At 36.0% G+C, this 23,131-nt stretch overlaps 1 protein-coding gene across 1 annotated transcript in view; it reads right to left on the reverse strand.

Moving 5' to 3' along the window:
* The window catches only part of LOC117316367, a 46,939-nt gene that overhangs the window by 15,806 nt on the left and 8,002 nt on the right, over positions 1-23,131 (reverse strand). The window contains exons 5-28 of the mRNA XM_033870908.1: positions 22,975-23,042; positions 19,303-19,469; positions 17,485-18,204; positions 16,716-16,940; positions 16,423-16,566; positions 15,837-16,061; positions 14,617-14,760; positions 14,293-14,517; positions 12,785-12,964; positions 12,121-12,345; positions 11,710-11,886; positions 11,375-11,599; positions 10,445-10,585; positions 8,942-9,178; positions 8,471-8,578; positions 7,855-7,965; positions 7,376-7,486; positions 6,211-6,318; positions 5,879-5,989; positions 5,236-5,353; positions 4,425-4,526; positions 3,411-3,460; positions 2,980-3,157; positions 367-641 (exon numbers count right to left, since the gene is read on the reverse strand). Coding sequence (XP_033726799.1) covers positions 367-641; positions 2,980-3,157; positions 3,411-3,460; positions 4,425-4,526; positions 5,236-5,353; positions 5,879-5,989; positions 6,211-6,318; positions 7,376-7,486; positions 7,855-7,965; positions 8,471-8,578; positions 8,942-9,178; positions 10,445-10,585; positions 11,375-11,599; positions 11,710-11,886; positions 12,121-12,345; positions 12,785-12,964; positions 14,293-14,517; positions 14,617-14,760; positions 15,837-16,061; positions 16,423-16,566; positions 16,716-16,940; positions 17,485-18,204; positions 19,303-19,469; positions 22,975-23,042 — 4,375 coding nt within the window. The remainder of the gene's footprint in view (positions 1-366; positions 642-2,979; positions 3,158-3,410; positions 3,461-4,424; positions 4,527-5,235; positions 5,354-5,878; positions 5,990-6,210; positions 6,319-7,375; positions 7,487-7,854; positions 7,966-8,470; positions 8,579-8,941; positions 9,179-10,444; positions 10,586-11,374; positions 11,600-11,709; positions 11,887-12,120; positions 12,346-12,784; positions 12,965-14,292; positions 14,518-14,616; positions 14,761-15,836; positions 16,062-16,422; positions 16,567-16,715; positions 16,941-17,484; positions 18,205-19,302; positions 19,470-22,974; positions 23,043-23,131) is intronic.

Here is a 23,131-nt window from a genome sequence, read left to right on the forward strand (position 1 = left end):
TTAGAGGAACATAATCGGTACTATATTTGACTGAATGTGTGGTGTTTTACCAGCGTCGGAACACACGCATACACCGACTCTAAGACTCGCTCCATAAATAGTAATCCAGGACAAATTCTGAATTTTACATTTATTAATAGATTCATTAACTAATCAAAACATAATCATTGAAATTATCTATGTTGTTGGAAAGACAGGAGCTAAAAGGGATTTATTGTCAGAAGGAAACTCTAATATTCAATTGCTTGCTATATCAGGCGTGTACTGTATATATCCATGTACGTAACAACATGCTTGTAAGACATGAGATATTAACGTGAAAACAATACATTTAAATGTTATAGAATAACTAAGGAGGGTACATACCCTCGGGTTCCGTTCTTCCCCATCCTGTCGTGTAACAGATGGCTGTCTCTGGGAACACCTCGCCCTCCTCTGGTAAACATATAGGCTGGATGTAAGGAGTGTACTTAACACTGTGTGTAAGCTCAAACAAAGATAAATCCCCCGGTCCAAAACGATAGTACGAGTTATCGGCCTTGATTATTCTCTTCACTTTGTAGGACTCCTTGGTAGCGCTTCCTGTGACTCTGTTGGTGACGCCAAACACCACACTCATGGAGGAGGGGTCAAGGAAATCACTGCAGATAAAATAACGCCATAGATAGAATATGTTTCACTAAAAGGAATAAAATACATTTTAATGACAGAAAATCGAAGCTAAAGTTTTAAAACTCAAAATCAATTGACACACAATATATTAGCACATTTCAAAACACAGAGTTAGATACAGTATACAGCTGCTTCGTCCTTCTACGACTCATCAGTGATTTGAAGGGCTTATAGTGATCTTAGGAAGCGACACAATAATTCGAAATTGGTCAAACGAAATGCCGAAATCTAGATGGGAGGTGTACGTATCTAAAATTAAAAAAAAAAAATGTCATAATTTTCAATTTTTGATTCAAAAGAATGTTAAGTAAATGTATATATTTTGTACCCTGTAGCTAATCAAATGAATTAATGAATTAATTAATAGGTTACAAAATAATGCCGAGGTACGAGTCGTTAATGTGTACTCTCGTCACTACTCTAGTCACTACTTTAGTCACTAACATCGTCACTACCCTTGTCTCTACCCTAGTCACTATCCTAGTCACTACTCTAGTCACTACCCTAGTCACTACTCTAGTCGCTACCCTAGTCACTACTCTAGTCGCTACCCTAGTCACTACTCTAGTCACTATCCTAGTCACTTCCCTTGTCACTACCCTTGTCACTACCCTAGTCACTACTCTAGTCACTACTCTAGTCACTATCCTAGTCACTACCCTTGTCACTACCCTTGTCACTACCCTAGTCACTACTCTAGTCACTACTCTAGTCACTACTCTAGTCACTACCCTTGTCACTACCCTAGTCACTACTCTAGTCACTACTCTAGTCACTACCCTTGTCACTACCCTAGTCACTACCCTAGTCACTACTCTAGTCGCTACCCTAGTCACTAATCTAGTCACTATCCTAGTCACTACTCTAGTCACTACCCTAGTCACTACTTTAGTCACTACTCTAGTCACTATCCTAGTCACTACATTAGTCACTACTTTATTTACTACTCTAGTCATTACTCTAGTCGCTACCCTAGTCACTACTCTAGTCGCTACCCTAGTCACTACTCTAGTCACTACTCTAGTCACTATCCTAGTCACTACCCTTGTCACTACCCTTGTCACTACCCTAGTCACTACTCTAGTCACTACTCTAGTCACTACCCTAGTCACTACCCTTGTCACTACCCTAGTCACTACCCTTGTCACTACCCTAGTCACTACTCTAGTCACTACCCTTGTCACTACCCTAGTCACTACTCTAGTCACTACTCTAGTCACTACCCTAGTCACTACCCTAGTCACAACTCTAGTCGCTACCCTAGTCACTAATCTAGTCACTATCCTAGTCACTACTCTAGTCACTACCCTAGTCACTACTCTAGTCACTACCCTAGTCACTACTCTAGTCACTACCCTAGTCGCTACCCTAGTCGCTAGCCTAGTCACTACATTAGTCGCTACATTAGTCATTACTCTAGTCGCGACCCTAGTCGCTACCCTTGTCACTACTCTAGTCACTACTCTAGTCACTACTCTAGTCTCTACCCTAGTCACTACTCTAGTCACTACTCTAGTCGCTACCCTTGTCACTACCCTTGTCACTACCCTAGTCACTACTCTAGTCACTACTTTAGTCATTACTCTAGTCACTTCCCTTGTCACTACCCTAGTCACTACTCTAGTCACTACCCTAGTCACTACCCTAGTCACTACTCTAGTCACTACTCTAGTCACTACCCTAGTCACTACTCTAGTCACTACCCTAGTCACTACTCTAGTCACTACCCTAGTCACTACTCTAGTCACTACTCTAGTCACTACCCTAGTCACTACTCTAGTCACTACTCTAGTCACTACTCTAGTCACTACTCTAGTCACTACCTAGTCACTACTCTAGTCACTACTCTAGTCACTACCCTAGTCACTACCCTAGTCACTACCCTAGTCACTACTCTAGTCACTACTCTAGTCACTACCCTAGTCACTACCCTAGTCACTACCCTTGTCACTACTCTAGTCACTACCCTAGTCACTACTCTAGTCACTACTCTAGTCACTACTTTATTCATTACTCTAGTCACTACTCTATTCACTACTCTAGTCACTACCCCAGTCACTACTCTAGTCACTACTCTAGTCACTACTTTATTCATTACTCTAGTCACTACTCTAGTCACTACTCTAGTCACAAATCTAGTCACTACTCTATTACTTTATTCATTACTCTAGTCACTACTCTAGTCACTACATTAGTCACTACTCTAGTCACTACTCTAGTCACTACTCTAGTCACTACTTTATTCATTACTCTAGTCACTATTCTAGTCACTACTCTAGTCACTACCCTAGTCACTACCCTACCTACTTTACACAGTGGGTCGCCGTTACAATGAAGTTCGGAGCGATCAGAGATGCACCACAAACGTGCTTTCCAAAATCGCCAAGTTGAAGTGATCCCTGCCATGGCCACGCCCCTGGTAAAGCAGCGTCGCCATTGACAATGTACTGGACAATACCATCAGTCACGTGACGCCGACCGCAATCTTCGGAAAGAAATATAACATCAAATATTATATAGAGAGATATTTAGTCTTGTACAGAGATAATACACATGTGCTTGTGAGAAAGTTTGTTTACTTCATGATGTCAGTTATCAAACGGAATTCAAAGTTTTCACCATTGGTTAAACCTTGTAAGAAAAAAAGTTATGTTTAAATATTATAAGAAAAAAGCTCAAATATTGTTATTGTATAAGTTATCAAAAGAAAGCTAAACTGTAGTATGCGGTTTACTTACCTCTCGGGATACACGTAATCACCACTACCTTATTGTCCGGACAAGTGGATCTGTCAAACAGAACAGATCCAATGTTTATGCCCATGGATCAAAATCCTCGAAAAATGGATATATATGTACTATTCACTTTAAACTGTAGAAAATAAATCATTCCTGAATTTTTTTTCCATTCCGCTGATTATGCTTCTCTCGCTATTTCTATTATAGTTAATTAATCTTTAACAAGCTCAGTAACAGGACAACAGGAAAACGGTAACTAGCATGTATGTGAAAAGGTACAGTGATATAACACAGATACTATATCTCAAACAGACTTATGTTGATTAAAACGACTACACCTCAGAGCCTATGATGAAGAAGCACAACAGGTCTGTTTAGACCTACAAGGAACGCAGTTTGAGAGCCAACATCGGAGAGTGGAAAACTAAATAAAGGATCGTCATTCTAAGGTAACGGTACTAAAAAATACTATGTGCTAGAAATTGGTCTACTCAAACAGAATTTTCGTGTATGATTAACCCTTAAAGGGGACCATAACATGTATCAGTACTATATGTATGTGTTCTCAACGTGAACGTAAAACAGATAACCTGGTGGATATACAAACTTGTCAATCGTAAGAACTGAACTAGTTCTCTGTATCAAATGGTAAGTTAATGAAAAAGGGATCCCCAGATAGAACAGGCCATTTATAAAATCTACAAATGGACAAATTGAGTTTGCAAAGTAAATGGAAATAGTTTGTTTTTCTGAGAAGAAGCAATTGTATAGTTTTTTTTCTGAGAAGAAGCAATTATATAGGTTTTTTTCTGAGAAGAAGCAATTGTATAGTTTTTCTGAGAAGAAGCAATTGTATAGTTATTTTTCTGAGAAGAAGCAATTGTATAGTTATTTTTCTGAGAAGAAGCATTATATAGTTTTTTTTCTGAGAAGAAGCAATTATATAGTTTTTTGTTCTGAGAAGAAGCAATTATATAGTTTTTTGCCTGAGAAGAAGCAATTGTATCTACAAACCCGATATTGATGCGACCCAGGTAACTGTTGTGAGATCCGTTAGCATTAATACTGGCGTATAAGGCACTGATGTAGGTCACACTGGTAGTGTTCACTGTCCGCCTACAATGTAAGGTTGATACTGTTTAAATCTCCTTCAAAATAACAGTTAAATGTGCATTTTACCACTTTGGACAATAATGATAGTTGTCAGAGAATTGGCCGATTAAGCCATTTTCTCGCTTTGATCAACTTTGTATTTATCTAAATTGTTTTGTTATCAAATTCGTATTTTAAAGTATATGTTTGTCTTGTCGACACTCGTAGAAATATAATTCATGGTCAGAAAATCAAACCGAGGTGAAGATCAAACATCAAACTGTATAGGGACATTCCTTCGTTTGAATAAAATTAAAGACGTCAAAATAAAATTTACTAGAAACTATGTATTTTTTCCAAGTAGTAAAAATTACAATCTTTACATTAATAAGGCAGTTTAACTCTCAGGATAAACCAAAGTTCTTCGAGTTTTAAGTCCTTAAAATTCTTAATTCGACCCAAAGTATCACTTATTACCGCAAAGAACGTACGGTTTTTGTATACGTTACGCCATTTTGTTGTACATTTCGGCGTTAACTTTATTAAATGTAAGCACAAACACTCATATAATCATCGTTCGGACATTGATTTCATCAAAATAAATTGTGCATGTTTCTGATGTCCGATCGAAGGAATGCCCCTTTAAAACTAACAATGATATTCTGTCATACTATTTCAATGCGTGAGTTCACTGTATAAAACAGTTTAACATGTCAATCCTGAAGACACTTACTTGTCCCCGAGTTTTTCACATGCCATATACCCGGATGTATCTGTCCACGAGTCCGCACACACGGGGACGTACGTTTGGTCGGACGCAACTTTCAACACACCAGAGGAATCTCGGATCACTGCAAGTTGGACATTAAATAATTACAGACTAATAGACAATGAGGTACCAACACTTAAATGAATATAATATAGGCTTAAGCCTGATGTTCAATCCAATTAATTTCCAATAAAATGTGTTGAAATGAAATGAAATGAAATGAAAATACGGTGTACTAAAATGGTTTTCACTCTACATAGTTTATACGTTATCGTAACAGCTAGCCAAAGTCATATGAAGACGGTGTCAATGAGACAACTAATGTCAGAAAACAAAGACAGAAGATGAACAACCAAATTACTCAGGGGACTCAATTTAGCCACCTCATACGATAAACCCACTTTTTTTATCAGAAGACTAAATTAAACACTCTATCGGTCTTATTCTAGGGTTCCGTAATGTCCCTTAAGCGAAAAACATCCGAAATCGTGACTCTGCCAGTAATATGTGGTCCTACAATCTTATTCTCTGCATGAAATTTACTTTGCATGTAACATGAAGAGCCAAATGTCGATCTGATAATTTTATTAGATGGGCAGGTACTTACAACATTCCCTCTCATCTGATTGGTCAGGGCAGTTTTTATGAAAGTCACATCTCTCGTGTTTATCTACACAGTTCCCATCAAGACAGGAGAATTCCGACGCGAGACATTGTCCTTGAAAACAAAAACATAAATGGTAAGTGAATAGGCTTCGTCATACACTATATGTCACTCAATTATTTTGTCTTCTTTTTCAAATCATCAATTAATTGTAATTAAACAGAAACAACAGCACGTCTTTTGTCAGGAGGAATTAATTCACATAAACCTAGAAGACAACATCCTGCACTATACCAAAAAATAAAAAATAGGAAAGTTATTCTTTGCTCCCTTACCACACATGGTTTCGTCCGAGCGGTCGGGACAGTCCACTTCACCGTCACACACCCATTCAGCCATGATGCACGTGCCGTCCGTACAGACGTGTTGGCCCTTTGGACACACTGTATGAACATAGGTACAAATATCAACAGATGCAGTAAAATGTGGTCACCAAATGTATATGTTATAAAATTAATGTGATATAGGCCTAACAAGTTGACATACATGTTATATAATCATTGTGATATAAGGTCTTACAGGTTAACTGATAATAACATACATGTTATACAATCATTGTGATATAAGGTCTTACAGGTTAACTGATAATAACATACATGTTATACAATCATTGTGATATAAGGCATAACAGGTAAACATACATGTAATAAAATTATTGTGATATAAGGTCTTACAAGTTAACTGATAATAACATACATGTTATACAATCATTGTGATATAAGGTCTTACAGGTTAACTGATAATAACATACATGTTATACAATCATTGTGATATAAGGCCTAACAGATAAACATACAAGTAATAAAATCATTGTGATATAAGGCCTAACAGATAAGCATACATGTTATATAATCATTGTGATATAAGGTCTTACAGGTTAACTGATAATAACATACATGTTATATAATCATTGTGATATAAGGCATAACAGGTAAACATACATGTTATATAATCATTGTGATATAAGGTCTTACAGGTAAACATACATGTTATATAATCATTGTGATATAAGGCCTAACAGATAAACATACATGTTATATAATCATTGTGATATAAGGTCTTACAGGTTAACTGATAATAACATACATGTTATACAATCATTGTGATATAAGGTCTTACAGGTTAACTGATAATAACATACATGTTATACAATCATTGTGATATAAGGTCTTACAGGTTAACTGATAATAACATACATGTTATACAATCATTGTGATATAAGGTCTTACAGGTTAACTGATAATAACATACATGTTATATAATCATTGTGATATAAGGTCTTACAGGTTAACTGATAATAACATACATGTTATACAATCATTGTGATATAAGGTCTTACAGGTTAACTGATAATAACATACATGTTATACAATCATTACGATGTAAGGTCTAACAGGTCAATAAACACGTTATAAAATCAATATGATATAAGGTACTTACGACAGTTGTCCTCGTCACTACCATCCGGGCACTGTTTGACGCCATCACATCTCTCATAAGACTCTATACACATCCCCATTTTACACTGGTATTCAAACTCGGCGTCACAACCTACAGAAACCAAGTGAAGTAAAGTCTGTTAGTATACCAAATATTACCCTCTTAACCACTTATTCTCTAGACAATGGGTCATCCAATCAGAAGCTTGAAATCCGACTATCATATCAGAAACAGTTTGAATACTTACCATAAGCGGTACCAAGACTTAACTCTAATTTCACATGAAAATATCATTACCTCATAGGGAGTTATCTTTATAACTTTCATGTATACCCATCTCCTACGTACTTTTATTTCATAAATGCTGGGGGGTTTTTTGGGGGGAGGGGGGTCAGCTTTAAACTGCTCCATTATTATTTTTATTCAATGTCGCACTTTCATACAATAAACGCCTCCTGAATGTAAAGAAATTTACTTACTACACCGACTTTCGTCTGTCCAGCCAATACAATCCACATGGCCGTCACAAACTGCTGATGCTGGGATACATTTAGATTCGGCGAGACAGGAAGACCAATCAGCAGCACAGGCTGTAAGTCAAAACAGAACTCTTATACTGATGGACAGGTTGTGAGGACAGCCTCTTAGGTGTAAGTGTTAATATGATTTTATGATTCTGGAAGTGATTGCGCAGCCGGAAGGCAGTCGCGAGTGATAAAATTCATTTGAAAAAAAACACCACTATACATCAACAGAAGTTAGCCACGACTTAACTTGATGTCAACTAGTGATTCAGTGAACGGCACTTTTAAATGTGATACAGTAGTTACCGAATTATAATGGTTTTACTACAGCACCCAAAACATATCAGTGATACTGGCCTTAAAGTGCTGATATCTGAAATGGGAGGTCTGTAAAATGAAATTAGCAGGGGGAGGGATGCATTACTAAATCAATTTGGTTTTTCCACATCCAAGATGCTCAAGGTGAACGCAATTCCATACGTTTCGATGTAGTGAGGACTATTCTGACCTCCACCAAATTAGATAATTACCAATGTCTATTGCTACAGTTAAGTATAATAAAATCATTTACCTGCTCTTTTGAAATCAGGGAGTATACAATTATCTGCTCCATTGTATTCAGGATAATCCTGACATTGGAACAAATATGGTAGGCTCTGGGAACAGGCTTGGTTGATAGCTGAAATTCATGACATAAGATACATTACCAACTAAATCATTTTGAAGGAATACTATGTCAAAAAATGACTCTCAAATGACTGGTAGCTATTGTATAATGTTACGAAATATCAGAAAAAGACTCTCTAATGACTGGTAGCTATTGTATAATGTTACGATATATCAAACAAAAAGACTCAAATGACTGGTAGCTAGTGTATAATGTACTTATTTTAATGAGATAAAGAGGATCTTCTGTTTCTAAACAAAATGAAATTCTTTTCGAAAACATTTCCATTTCATTTGACGAAGTGTGGCAAAATAAAACAAGTCGCTTTATAAGTAATATGCTGTGAAAATACATTTTAAGCGCTAACACTCTTACCTTCACAGAAATGCCGACAGGGGAGATAACTGGAGCCTTTGTCACATGTTGGGAACAGATGAGAACAGACAAACCTTCCGGCATCCGAGGAACAGTTACTATTGAGAGTTGTTTCGAAGTCTCGCCGGTAAGTCTCCACTGCGGTGGTTTGATCTTTCTCCAGAAAGACATTTGGGAAACGTGTGTTGTTAAATCCATATAGTTTGCAAACGTTTAGTTGAACAGGATCACATGTTTCTGTCAAAACAAAAGTGCCGTTCAAAAGCATTTGTCTTGACATAATACTGATGAATTCAACGGAAAAGAAAATCATGTCATGTTCAGCTTTTGGAATGTTCGTAACCATTATATATTTTTTTTTTTTTTCAGTATGTAGTTTTCAAATTTTTATTTAAGGATTGTACCTCATTTTGACTGCGTATACGGTAGTATGGCCGCAGTTGACAACGAACATTGTCTATGGTTCGCGCGTTAGCGTATACGCGGTCAAAATGAGGTACAATCCTCATTTTGACTGCGTATACGGTAGTATGCATGCAGTTGACAACGAACATTTCCTATGGTTCGCGCGTTAGCGTATACACGGTCAAAATGAGGTACAATCCTTATATTTACATCAAACAACTCGTTTTAATACAGTACGAAGAAAATAAAATTAAGGGTTGGTGGCGACGTTGGTAACTACGACAGTCGTGGTTGTTAAGATAATATAGTTCTAGTTAAGACACCAGTATTGTTTACAAAATTAAAAGAAACATTTCAACATTATTTTTAATACCTTTTACGTTTTCAATTCATTAATATATTCACAATCCACAATTTGTGTCTCAGATTAAATATGGTTGTCACAGATTTAGTAGTGACGTGGTCAAATGTTCTCTTGGAACTGTACGCTTCGACAATTTGTTGTTAACGTATCTCGTAGAGAAGTTAGATATGCACCCATTTTCGCAATATTCAGTTCAGTTTTTGACAAAATACTCATTTGACGTAAGCTTTTTGTGCAGAGATCATCGGGTAAAAAAGAGAAAACGCTAAAATTGCGTTGATCTGTTCTTTCAAAATGGCGCCGTCTAGTTGACGTTCCGGTAACGTCACAAATAGACAACGTCATAATCATGTTACCAATTTCCGTGCTTATTTATACGCTAATTTATTCGCAGTCAAGTTTACTTGGCTGAAGAAAGGAGAGGTGTAAATATACTGCTATGAGAAACATATTTAGTTTTTGTGGATTATCCTAGAAGGATAGAAATCATAAATCTAATTTTATGACACAACAAATGTTTCATAAACATGAATGATGTTGTATTCTGAGAACTGGTACATGTCACTGTAATAACGCGTGTTCTCCGCTGTGTGTAGTATTACACGTGTCTTTGACTATTCAGATTTGAAATTGAAAACTTTTTATTTAAAAATCTCATTTAATCATTCCCCGTGTTACTGTTGCAGATTAAACATCAATCTAGATAAACATGTACCCTATGTTTACACACATACCTGGAGTAACGGTCGTGGTGGACGTAGATCGTGGAGTTGTTGACGGTGACGGTAGGGGAGGAACACAGTTTTCGGTCGGTAATGCCTGACACAACTTTGGGGTTACCACAGGAAAATCGTCCCCACAGTCAGACAGGGCGGCTGTGTAATATAAAACTTATCTTAGAATCGTCCCCACAGTCAGACAGGGCGGCTGTGTAATATAAAACTTATCTTAGAATAGAAATCAGATGAGAAGGGGAGAATACAAAATAGGAAAAAATCATCATCACTAAACATAAGGATTTCTTCAATAGAAAAATACCATCATTACAATACTAAATTATTTCAATCTGTCAATAAACGTTATTAAGTTTGACAGCTATGATTACCATCCTTATTTAGAAATAAATTCAGTATTTGTCGAATCATGAATACAGAACTGTAAAATAGAGCTGTTTAGAAATACGAGGGAAAAAATTGTGGAAATCGAGATGAGAGGAAAATTAAATTTAAAAAAAAAAAACACAACCAGTGAATGTTTAAATGTGACGTTTCCATGTCTAGTACGGTATGTACACTGTCACCTTCGTCAGACAAATGACCAGGCAAGCATATGTACAGCAATTAATAAGAAACAGAAGTCACAGAACAGCAGGAGAAATACAAGAGCAGAACCACATATATATTCATTGGTTGTATAGCGAACTAAACAATACGTTCCAACCTAAAGAAAAAATAATTGTACAATAGAGCTGTTCAGAAATACAAAGAACGGACAAAAAAGTGTGGGTATCCAGATAACAGGGGCGCGCGCCTGAACAGATATTGAAATACTAAAGGGGAGGTGAATTAATATAGCTATTCAATCAATTTCGTAATATTCTAAAAAGACCGTGGAATACATCCATAACCGTATATTTTGCCCACACCAATACAGATTAAACTTACCTTCGCAAAGACTTCTACATGGATATAGAGGGATACCCATGTCACATTTGAAGAATAATGTGGCACACAACACATGTCGGGCGTTGTCAGAGCAGGCCAGTGGTAGATATGTCTGATATACGGCTATGGCGGTATCTTGGTCGTCTTGTTGGAACAGATTTGGAAACACCGTCGCATTAATCCCCATGGCAACGCATTCAGGCACACGTACTGCTTCACACAAATCTAGCGAAAATAAATAAGTATTTTAATTTTGGAATGGTATTTCAAAAAGATAACTGGAACGAAATGTAATAATTTTGATGTCGACAATTGTATATCACTGTAGAACGTACCTGGTGAAGCAGTTGTAGTTGATGTTGACAGTGTGGTTGATGTTGACAGTGTGGTTGATGTTGACAGTGTGGTTGTTGATGGGGGTGACAGGGGAGGAACACAATCATTGGTTGGTAAAACCTGACATAACTCTGGGCTCACCACTGGAAAAGCGTCCCCGCAGTCGGACAGGGCAGCTGTTATAATTTTATAAAAACGAAACTATGATTCAAAATCGAAAAAAACGGCGGCAAATCATAACGAAATATAGATTTATACTTTGAAAATGCACGGGGAGAAAAACGACTAAAATTACCAGGGATTCTAAAAGGGTAAGCGTCTTCAAAAACTTCCGTCGCAATAAAGATTTTTTTTTTTTTTTTTTGTTATATACTTAAGTAGGTTCTTAAAGTACGTGATCTCTATATTACCTTCACACAGACTGCGACAAGGATATCTTGGCAGACCCTCCTCACACGTAAAGAACAGCATGGCACATAACACATGTCGAGCGTTGTTAGAGCAGGCCAGGGGGAGATATGACTGGAATACAGTGATGGCGGTATCTTGGTCGCCATGTTGGAACAGATTTGGAAACACAGTAGCGTTAACGCCTAGTGCAACGCATTCAGGTACACGCACATCTTCACACAACTCTGAAACAGATATGAAGTTCAACCGTGACCTCTAGCGGTGTTTTAACCAATCCTTCGCAGCTTCATTAACATATGATCATCATAAAAGATTCTAGTTATGTAGAAGAAAAGCAGTGAAAACCTGATCCTATTTGCCTATCCTGTTTATCATGTATTTTTTTGTTTTTTTCCTATCTGTATACTGTAAACGTATCTATTGGGTCGCAATCACGTTTAAACGCATCATTCAAGTTTTGGCAACCGTGCAACAGAGATGCACACAATGTTTTCCAATAAAAATGTACAGAAACTTAATTTGACAACATCATAATGAAACACTGTTGCCATAGTGTAAAATACGCCAAAACGAACACCACTCAAAATATTTACCAAGAACTTTAAAAATGTTCCATTGTTAATATTTATATAAAATATTTGTTATCTGTGTTTCATGTTTTACCTGGTTTTGTAGTGGTGGTGATGGTGGTGGTGGACAAACCCGTAGTTGCCGTTACATTTGTTAAAGAAGCTGGGGTAGATTTCGGGTGAGGAAGCTGAGACACACAGTCAGTTGTTGGAAGTATCTCACACAGGTCAGAGGTTACCAATGGGAACCCCGTCCCGCACTCGGAGAGGACAACTGTAAAAGTCACAAAGGAAAATGTTATAGTGTGAAATAAAAATCGTTAAGATTTGCATTTAATCATCAAAGCATTTATACATACAGTCCAGATTACGTTATACACTAACTTATACAAGTCCCTACCTGGAGGAAAAGGATAGCCGTACTAATTGATTATTGACAGTCTAGTGCTAAACTAAGAAACACAATAGACGAAGGAAAATAGTTTATGATTTTAATTTAGGATTCTATAAATATCCTATCATGTTCTTCGTCGTAATATGTATCCAACGAAATATTTTACAAACTGACGACAAACCAACTCTGACACGGATGAACAGGAGTTAAACATTTCAATTGATTTGTGTCACCAACATAATGATTTAACAAACTGATAAATATAGAAATAGGTACATCACCTTCACATAAACCCCTACACGGATAAACAGGCCTCCCCTCGTCACACGTGAAGAACAATATGGCACACAACATGTGACGTGCATTAGTCGGAACACGTCATAGGTAGGAACGTATCGTAGTACACCAGAGCCTCGGTCTGGTTCTTCGATTGTAACAGGTTCGGAAACACAGTCTTATTTATCCCCATGGCAACACATGCGTCGACTGTTACATCCTCACACAAGTCTGGAAGTCAAGACAATAATTTTCAATAAGAATGCATGTTTTGTTTTGTTTTTTATTTACTTTGTTCTTGTTTCCACGATGTTTAGTGGTCGTCAAGTCTAAAATCCTATTTCTTAGAAACCATGTATCACATCATCATACAGTTAAGTTATGATTTAAATAATTGGGTGATGCATGTGTGTGTATAACGTGAGGATCAACTGAGTATTGTTCGGATTCAGGTAAAAGAAATATTTAAGTTTGAAAACTTTACATACCAGAGAATGACTATTCATGTTTACTGACGTGTAAATATCTTACCTGGTTTTGCAGTGGTAGAAACATTTGAGGATGGAGTCGTGGTTTGGCGGGGAGGAAGCTGGGATACACAGTCAGACGTTGGCAATACTGCACATAGGTCAGCTGTCACCAATGGGAATCCCGAGCCACACTCCGACAGGACAACTACCGAGTAAAATCATGTTAAATCATCAACACTTATACAGGTGTAAATTAGACATTTTAAATAAAGTTATAGCCTTTCTAACGGTCAAATTTCTTTTCTAGGCAACTATTCCATTTGTAACAAGTAATGACCGTTATCGTAATGTACTGAAGACTGGTAGTTACATAAACACAATATCAATATGTTGACTGGAATTGTATCTTTCATAATCAATCATTTCTGTCCCCTTATTCCATACATGAACCTCTGTACTCACCTTCACATAAACCCCTACACGGATAAACAGGCCTCCCCTCGTCACACGTGAAGAACAACATGGCACATAACATGTGACGTGCATTGTCGGAACACGTCATAGGGAGGAACGTATCGTAGTACACCAGAGCCTCGGTCTGGTTCTTCGATTGTAACAGGTTCGGAAACACAGTCTTATTTATCCCCATGGCAACGCATGCGTCGACTGTCACAGTCTCACACAAGTCTGGAAATCAAGACAATAATTTTTTTTGAAGTTTGAAAACTTTACATACCAGAGAATGTCTATTGATGTTTACTGACATGTACGGTTGAAGTAGCTCACCTGGTTTTGCAGTCGTGGTAACATTCGAGGGTGGAGTCGTGGTTGGGCGGGGAGGAAGCTGGGATACACAGTCAGACGTTGGTAATACTGCACATAGGTCAGCTGTCACCAATGGGAACCCCGAGCCACACTCCGACAGGACAACTACCAAGTACAATTCATGTTAGATTATCAACACTTATACATGTGTTAATTAGACGTTTTAAAAAGGAGTAGGTTAACGGTGTTTTTATTGCATTTACGGTGATATGAATGCAATGGGATAATGACCTATTCTATGTTAGCGCTATAAGGGTAACGCGCTGTATATTGAATATGTCTGTATCCCATTGCGTTGATACCACAGTTAACGCAACAAAGACACAGTTCAATGCATATATTTACATCAAACAAAATTAATCGTTGAAATAACGTACGAAGAAAATAAAAGAAGTGATGTGTTGCGACGTTGGTACCTACGGTGGTCGTGGTAGCTAAGATAATATAGTTCCAGTGAATCTATGTAAAGACACCAGTATTGTTTACAAAATCAAAAGAAACAACTCAACATTTTTGTTTGATGCCTTTTAGGTTTTCAATTCATTGATATATCCACAATCCACAATTTCCGTCTCAGATTAGCTATGGTTGTCAACCACAGCGGGTATTGACACCGATTTGATAGTGGCATTGTCGATTGTTCTATAGGAACTGTACGCTTCAGCCATTTGCTGTTAGCGTAACTCGTGGAGAAGTTAGATATTCACTAATATCCGCAATCTTCAGTTTAGTTTTTGACAAAACACTCACCTGACATTAGTTATTTGTACAGAGATCATCGGGTAATAAGAGAAAACACTAAAATTGCGTAGGTCAGTCCTTTGAAAATGGCGTCGTCCAGTTGACGTTCCGATCACGACATAAAGAGACGGCGTCATGATTATGTTACTGATTCCCACTCTTATTAATTCGTAGAGCCTTTATCACTGTTTTACGCTAATTTATTCGCAGTCAGAGTTTAACTAGCTGGAGAAGGGGAGATGTAAATATATGAAATTAAAGTCACGCCTTCCTAACGGTCAATTTTTTTTCTCGGCGAATGTTTTATTTCTAAAAATAAGGACTGTTACCGTAATGTACTGAAGACTCATAGCTACATCAACTCAATGTTGGCAGAACTTTTATCCTTCATACTCAACTATTTATCTCCCGTTGTTTACTACAGGAACTTCTGTACTCACCTTCACATAAGCCCCTACACGGATAAACAGGCCTCCCCTCGTCACACGTGAAGAACAACATGGCACACAACATGTGACGTGCATTGTCGGAACACGTCATAGGGAGGAACGTATCGTAGTACACCAGAGCCTCGGTCTGGTTCTTCGATTGTAACAGGTTCGGAAACACAGTCTTATTTATCCCCATGGCAACGCATGCGTCGACTGTTACAACCTCACACAAGTCTGGAAATCAAGACAATAATTTCTAATAAGAATCCTGTTTTCTTTTGTCCTTGTTGCCACGAGGTTAAGGGTCATCAAGTCCAATATCCTATATCTTTGAAATCATATAACAAAGTATCAAAACATCATACAGGTACGTTAGTATTTGTAGTTATTGTATGATGTATATGTGTTTATACTGACTCAAAATGATACATACTAGAGAATGTCTGCTGATGTTGTGCCATTAAGATTTGTTCCGTCTGTTGTTTAGCTATGATGTAAGTTTCTGATCTATAGGTGGGCATTATTCGTATTCGCATTCCAAGTAAATGATGATTACTGACTTGATAGGTAAATGTATACAGCAAAAGCAGCTTACCTGGTTTTGCAGTGGTAGAAACATTCGAGGATGGAGTCGTGGTTGGGCGGGGAGGAAGCTGGGATACACAGTCAGACGTAGGTAATACTGCGCATAGGTCAGCTGTTACCAACGGGAATCCCGAGCCACACTCCGACAGGACAACTACCGAGTAAAATCATGTTAAATCATTAAATTATTTCCGTAAAGCCCGGAAGACTGGTAGTTACATAAACTCAAAGTTGGCAGAAATTTTATCTTTCAGAATCAATTATTTCTATCCCCTTATTCCATACAGGAACCTTTGAACTCACCTTCACATAAGCCCCTACACGGATAAACAGGCCTGCCCTCGTCACACGTGAAAAACAACATGGCACACAACATGTGACGTGCATTATCGGAACACGTCATAGGGAGGAACGTATCGTAGTACACCAGAGCCTCGGTTTGGTTCTTCGATTGTAACAGGTTCGGAAACACAGTCTTATTTATCCCCATGGCAACGCATGCGTCGACTGTTACATCCTCACACAAGTCTGGAAAGCAAGGCAATAAATAATTTTGATTGAGTAAAGTGTCAAGGTCGCAATTTTATTAATGCATCAATATTTTTAAAGTAAGGATATTTCCATTGGAAAGCAATGCAGAAGATCCTTAACTTAGACTCCTTCCTTAAATCTATTAATAGCTCCGTGTAACCAGGTTGATGTACCATGTTCCAAAAACATTGTTTGCATCATGACTTAAAATGAATTAACATGGACCGATCGACCGTGCCAAAAATAGGTGCTGTGTGTTCGGACAAGACACTCTACGAGAGTTCGGCCAATGCACTGTACGAGAATTCGACCAACACTGTAAGAGAATCCGACCAACACTGTACGAGAGTTCGGCCAATACACTATACGAGAGTTTGGTCAGAGCGTATGTAGTATAACAGTAGTGCATGGTAAACACATCATCACTTTTCACGAAATATCAAATGATCATTGGAAGGAAAAACAAATTATCGATAGGAAAATTTATATCGTCAGTTCTAGAGAACGAAAATCAAATTAACCAATCAGAGTTGAGATTTACCTGCAGCTGCCGTAGTTGTTCGTAGCGACGTCGTAGTTTCAGTAGGTACAATAGCTGGACTTGTACTCTTTATAGTTGTAGTCGTATCAGTTGGACTTTTTGTAGTAGTAGTCGAAGGCGTTGTACTTCTTGGAGTTGTAGTGGAAGGCGTTGTACTTTTAAGAGTTGTAGTCGAAGAAGTTGTACTTTTAAGAGTTGTAGTCGAAGAAGTTGTACTTTTTGGAGTTGTAGTCGAAGGCGTTGTACTTCTTGGAGTTGTAGTCGAAGAAGTTGTACTTTTAAGAGTTGTAGCCGAAGAAGTTGTACTTTTTGGAGTTGTAGTCGAAGGCGTTGTACTTTTAAGAGTTGTAGTCGAAGAAGTTGTACTTTTTGGAGTTGTAGTCGAAGGCGTTGTACTTCTTGGAGTTGTAGTCGAAGAAGTTGTACTTTTTGGAGTTGTAGTCGAAGGCGTTTGTACTTCTTGGAGGTTGTAGTCGAAGGCGTTGAGGGAGTTGTAGCCGAAGAAGTTGTACTTTTGGAGTTGTAGTCGAAGGCGTTGTACTTTTAAGAGTTGTAGTCGAAGAAGTTGTACTTTTTGGAGTTGTAGTCGAAGGCGTTGTACTTCTTGGAGTTGTAGTCGAAGAAGTTGTACTTTTTGGAGTTGTAGTCGAAGGCGTTGTACTTCTTGGAGTTGTAGTCGAAGGCGTTGTACTTCTTGGAGTTGTAGTCGAAGAAGTTGTACTTTTTAGAGTTGTAGTCGAAGGCGTTGTACTTTTTGGAATTGTAGTTGAAGGAGTTGTACTTCTTGGAGTTATACTTGTTGGAGTTGAATCAGTTGATTTCGTCGAATGTTGATCTAAAAAAAAGAGTGTTTGTCATTTGATAAATTGTAGATGTAGGGTTGGGGAATATAGAAGGCAGAACCAGAAACTACTACGATATATAAGGAATACATGGTTAGTATGTTCTAATACAATGTTTATTTTGGTACCAGACTTCGGAAATCCGAGATGACGAGGCTTTTCCGGGTCATCTCGGCTTTTCGTGTCGAGCACCAAAATAAACCTTTTATTGTAACATACTAGCAGTGTATTATGTTTATCCTCAACAATTTGTCTACAGGTTGACGACATTCAAAATTCAAACAAATTTCCGTTTTGTTTATCTTTCTTGGGTACGAGTGACCCCAAGTGAAGTATACAGCTAAATCGCGCAGGAGAATATCCAATCATTGATAGCACTTGTGTGTGTCTTTACTACCGAGAAACTAGTAATGCGCCATTGCAAAATAGTTCAAGTATTGTTTGTTATTATTATTTTAATCAATTCAAATTCACTTAAACATGTATGGAAATATAATAGAAATAACAAATCATTCCCCGTCAAATTCACTTTTGGCGATTACGACATAGCATTTACTCTCGTTTTTTTTTTTTTTTTTTTAGTTAACGTTACATATTCAGGTCAAGTTTTAGGATCAAGCTGAAAGAAGTTCCGTCAGGTGTTGAACAAATTCACGTTAATCGTATCGACGTATAAATTAGGCAGTCGTATTGGCGGATAAAGCATACGTTTATCAGTCAGTAGTTATCAGCAGTTGGCAGTTGCAGGATAAATAACATGTTTCCCCATTACAGTTGTTCTAAAATCATCAATTCGTACTCAAAATGTTTATCTTTTTTAAAAGAAACTCTAAAAAAAGCATTATTTATAACTACCATTTTCATTCATCTATATATTAAATACTATGGCTTTTTAGAATAAATATAAATGGGGCCTTGCTTTTCTAGTTTAAACAAAGACGTAGATAGATATTCTAGAGAAGGTGGCCCGACTCACCCCTGATACTCAGTATGACGGTGACTGGGTTGATGTTAAGGGTAGTGGTGCCGTCAGATTTGGCGGCCTTGATGACGTACTCGGTTAGGACTGGCAGGACTTCTGGGCCAGGAAGTTCTGTAGATTCTCGGAACGCCATGTCAAAAAATACCTGTATGCTACCGCGACTAAACATAAAGTGAAATTAGAGTTAGATAGACTCCTAAAACATGTGGCTACTGACAGATTTACATTTAGCATAACCACACTCATATCTTAGCAGGAAAACATGTACCGCTTTAGCTCGAGTGTTCGCCTCAGTATTCCGAGTCGATTTTGGTAATTAATTTATCACACAGAATGTTTTATTTGTATTTTTAGTGATCTTTTACAGAAAACATAATTTCAAAACTAAACTTAACTCATGATTGTTATCATATTTCAATTATTGAAATCTGTCATTAGCATTGGCTTATATTATACACTTTAAAATTTCATAACATTTATACCATATACAAATATTGCATTTTTTATCATACTAATTCTCTATATGATACAATTTTATAACGTTATCATATTATTTATTTTAAGTACATAGTTACCATAGTTTCCGTACGTGTACTGATTTATAACATTATCATATTATCTATTTTAAGTACATAGTTACCATAGTTTCCGTACGTGTACTGATATATAACATTATCATATTATCTATTTTAAGTACATAGTTACCATAGTTTCCGTACGTGTACTGATATATAATATTATCATATCTATTTTAAGTACATAGTTACCATAGTTTCCGTACGTGTACTGATACAATGTATATAACGTTATCATATTATCTATTTTAAGTACATAGTTACCATAGTTTCCATACGTGTACTGATACATAATGTTATCATATTATCTATTTTAAGTACATAGTTACCATAGTTTCCGTACGTGTACTGATATATAACATTATCATATTATCTATTTTATGTACATAGTTACCATAGTTTCCGTACGTGTACTGATATATAACATTATCATATTATCTATTTTAAGTACATAGTTACCATAGTTTCCGTACGTGTACTGATATATAATATTATCATATCTATTTTAAGTACATAGTTACCATAGTTTCCGTACGTGTACTGATATATAACATTATCATATTATCTATTTTAAGTACATAGTTACCATAGTTTCCGTACGTGTACTGATATATAACATTATCATATTATCTATTTTAAGTACATAGTTACCATAGTTTCCGTACGTGTACTGATATATAATATTATCATATCTATTTTAAGTACATAGTTACCATAGTTTCCGTACGTGTACTGATATATAACATTATAATATTATCTATTCTAAGTACATAGTTACCATAGTTTCCGTACGTGTACTGATATATAATATTATCATATCTATTTTAAGTACATAGTTACCATAGTTTCCGTACGTGTACTGATATATAACATTATCATATTATCTATTTTAAGTACATAGTTACCATAGTTTCCGTACGTGTACCGATATATAACATTATCATATTATCTATTTTAAGTACATAGTTACCATAGTTTCCGTACGTGTACTGATATATAACATTATAATATTATCTATTCTAAGTACATAGTTACCATAGTTTCCGTACGTGTACTGATATATAACGTTATCATATCTATTTTAAGTACATAGTTACCATAGTTTCCGTACGTGTACTGATATATAACATTATAATATTATCTATTCTAAGTACATAGTTACCATAGTTTCCGTACGTGTACTGATATATAATATTATCATATCTATTTTAAGTACATAGTTACCATAGTTTCCGTACGTGTACTGATATATAACATTATCATATTATCTATTTTAAGTACATAGTTACCATAGTTTCCGTACGTGTACTGATATATAATATTATCATATCTATTTTAAGTACATAGTTACCATAGTTTCCGTACGTGTACCGATATATAACATTATCATATTATCTATTTTAAGTACATAGTTACCATAGTTTCCGTACGTGTACTGATATATAACGTTATCATATCTATTTTAAGTACATAGTTACCATAGTTTCCGTACGTGTACCGATATATAACATTATCATATTATCTATTTTAAGTACATAGTTACCATAGTTTCCGTACGTGTACTGATATATAACATTATCATATTATCTATTTTAAGTACATAGTTACCATAGTTTCCGTACGTGTACTGATATATAACGTTATCATATTATCTATTTTAAGTACATAGTTACCATAGTTTCCATACGTGTACTGATATATAACGTTATCATATTATCTATTTTAAGTACATAGTTACCATAGTTTCCGTACGTGTACTGATATATAACATTATCATATTATCTATTTTAAGTACATAGTTACCATAGTTTCCGTACGTGTACTGATATATAATATTATCATATCTATTTTAAGTACATAGTTACCATAGTTTCCGTACGTGTACCGATATATAACATTATAATATTATCTATTTTAAGTACATAGTTACCATAGTTTCCGTACGTGTACTGATATATAACGTTATCATATCTATTTTAAGTACATAGTTACCATAGTTTCCGTACGTGTACCGATATATAACATTATCATATTATCTATTTTAAGTACATAGTTACCATAGTTTCCGTACGTGTACTGATATATAACATTATCATATTATCTATTTTAAGTACATAGTTACCATAGTTTCCGTACGTGTACTGATATATAACGTTATCATATTATCTATTTTAAGTACATAGTTACCATAGTTTCCATACGTGTACTGATATATAACGTTATCATATTATCTATTTTAAGTACATAGTTACCATAGTTTCCGTACGTGTACTGATATATAACATTATCATATTATCTATTTTAAGTACATAGTTACCATAGTTTCCGTACGTGTACCGATATATAACATTATCATATTATCTATTTTAAGTACATAGTTACCATAGTTTCCGTACGTGTACCGATATATAACATTATCATATTATCTATTTTAAGTACATAGTTACCATAGTTTCCGTACGTGTACTGATATATAACATTATCATATTATCTATTTTAAGTACATAGTTACCATAGTTTCCGTACGTGTACTGATACATAACATTATCATATTATCTATTTTAAGTACATAGTTACCATAGTTTCCGTACGTGTACTGATATATAACGTTATAATATTATCTATTTTAAGTACATAGTTACCATAGTTTCCGTACGTGTACTGATATATAACATTATCATATTATCTATTTTATGTACATAGTTACCATAGTTTCCGTACGTGTACTGATATATAACGTTATAATATTATCTATTCTAAGTACATAGTTACCATAGTTTCCGTACGTGTACTGATATATAACATTATCATATTATCTATTTTAAGTACATAGTTACCATAGTTTCCGTACGTGTACTGATATATAATATTATCATATCTATTTTAAGTACATAGTTACCATAGTTTCCGTACGTGTACTGATATATAATATTATCATATCTATTTTAAGTACATAGTTACCATAGTTTCCGTACGTGTACTGATATATAACATTATCATATTATCTATTTTAAGTACATAGTTACCATAGTTTCCGTACGTGTACTGATATATAACATTATCATATTATCTATTTTAAGTACATAGTTACCATAGTTTCCGTACGTGTACTGATACATAGGACTGTGATAGGTTACTGTTTAACATAACCCCATCAATCTGTAAAATAAAACAAAGGTAGCATTACATACATATTGAACTTCGTTAAAATGTCGTCATATCACTGTGACCTATTTACCCTACATATC

Source organism: Pecten maximus, chromosome 18, assembly GCF_902652985.1.
Source record: "Pecten maximus chromosome 18, xPecMax1.1, whole genome shotgun sequence".
In the NCBI taxonomy this organism is placed as follows: domain Eukaryota; kingdom Metazoa; phylum Mollusca; class Bivalvia; order Pectinida; family Pectinidae; genus Pecten; species Pecten maximus.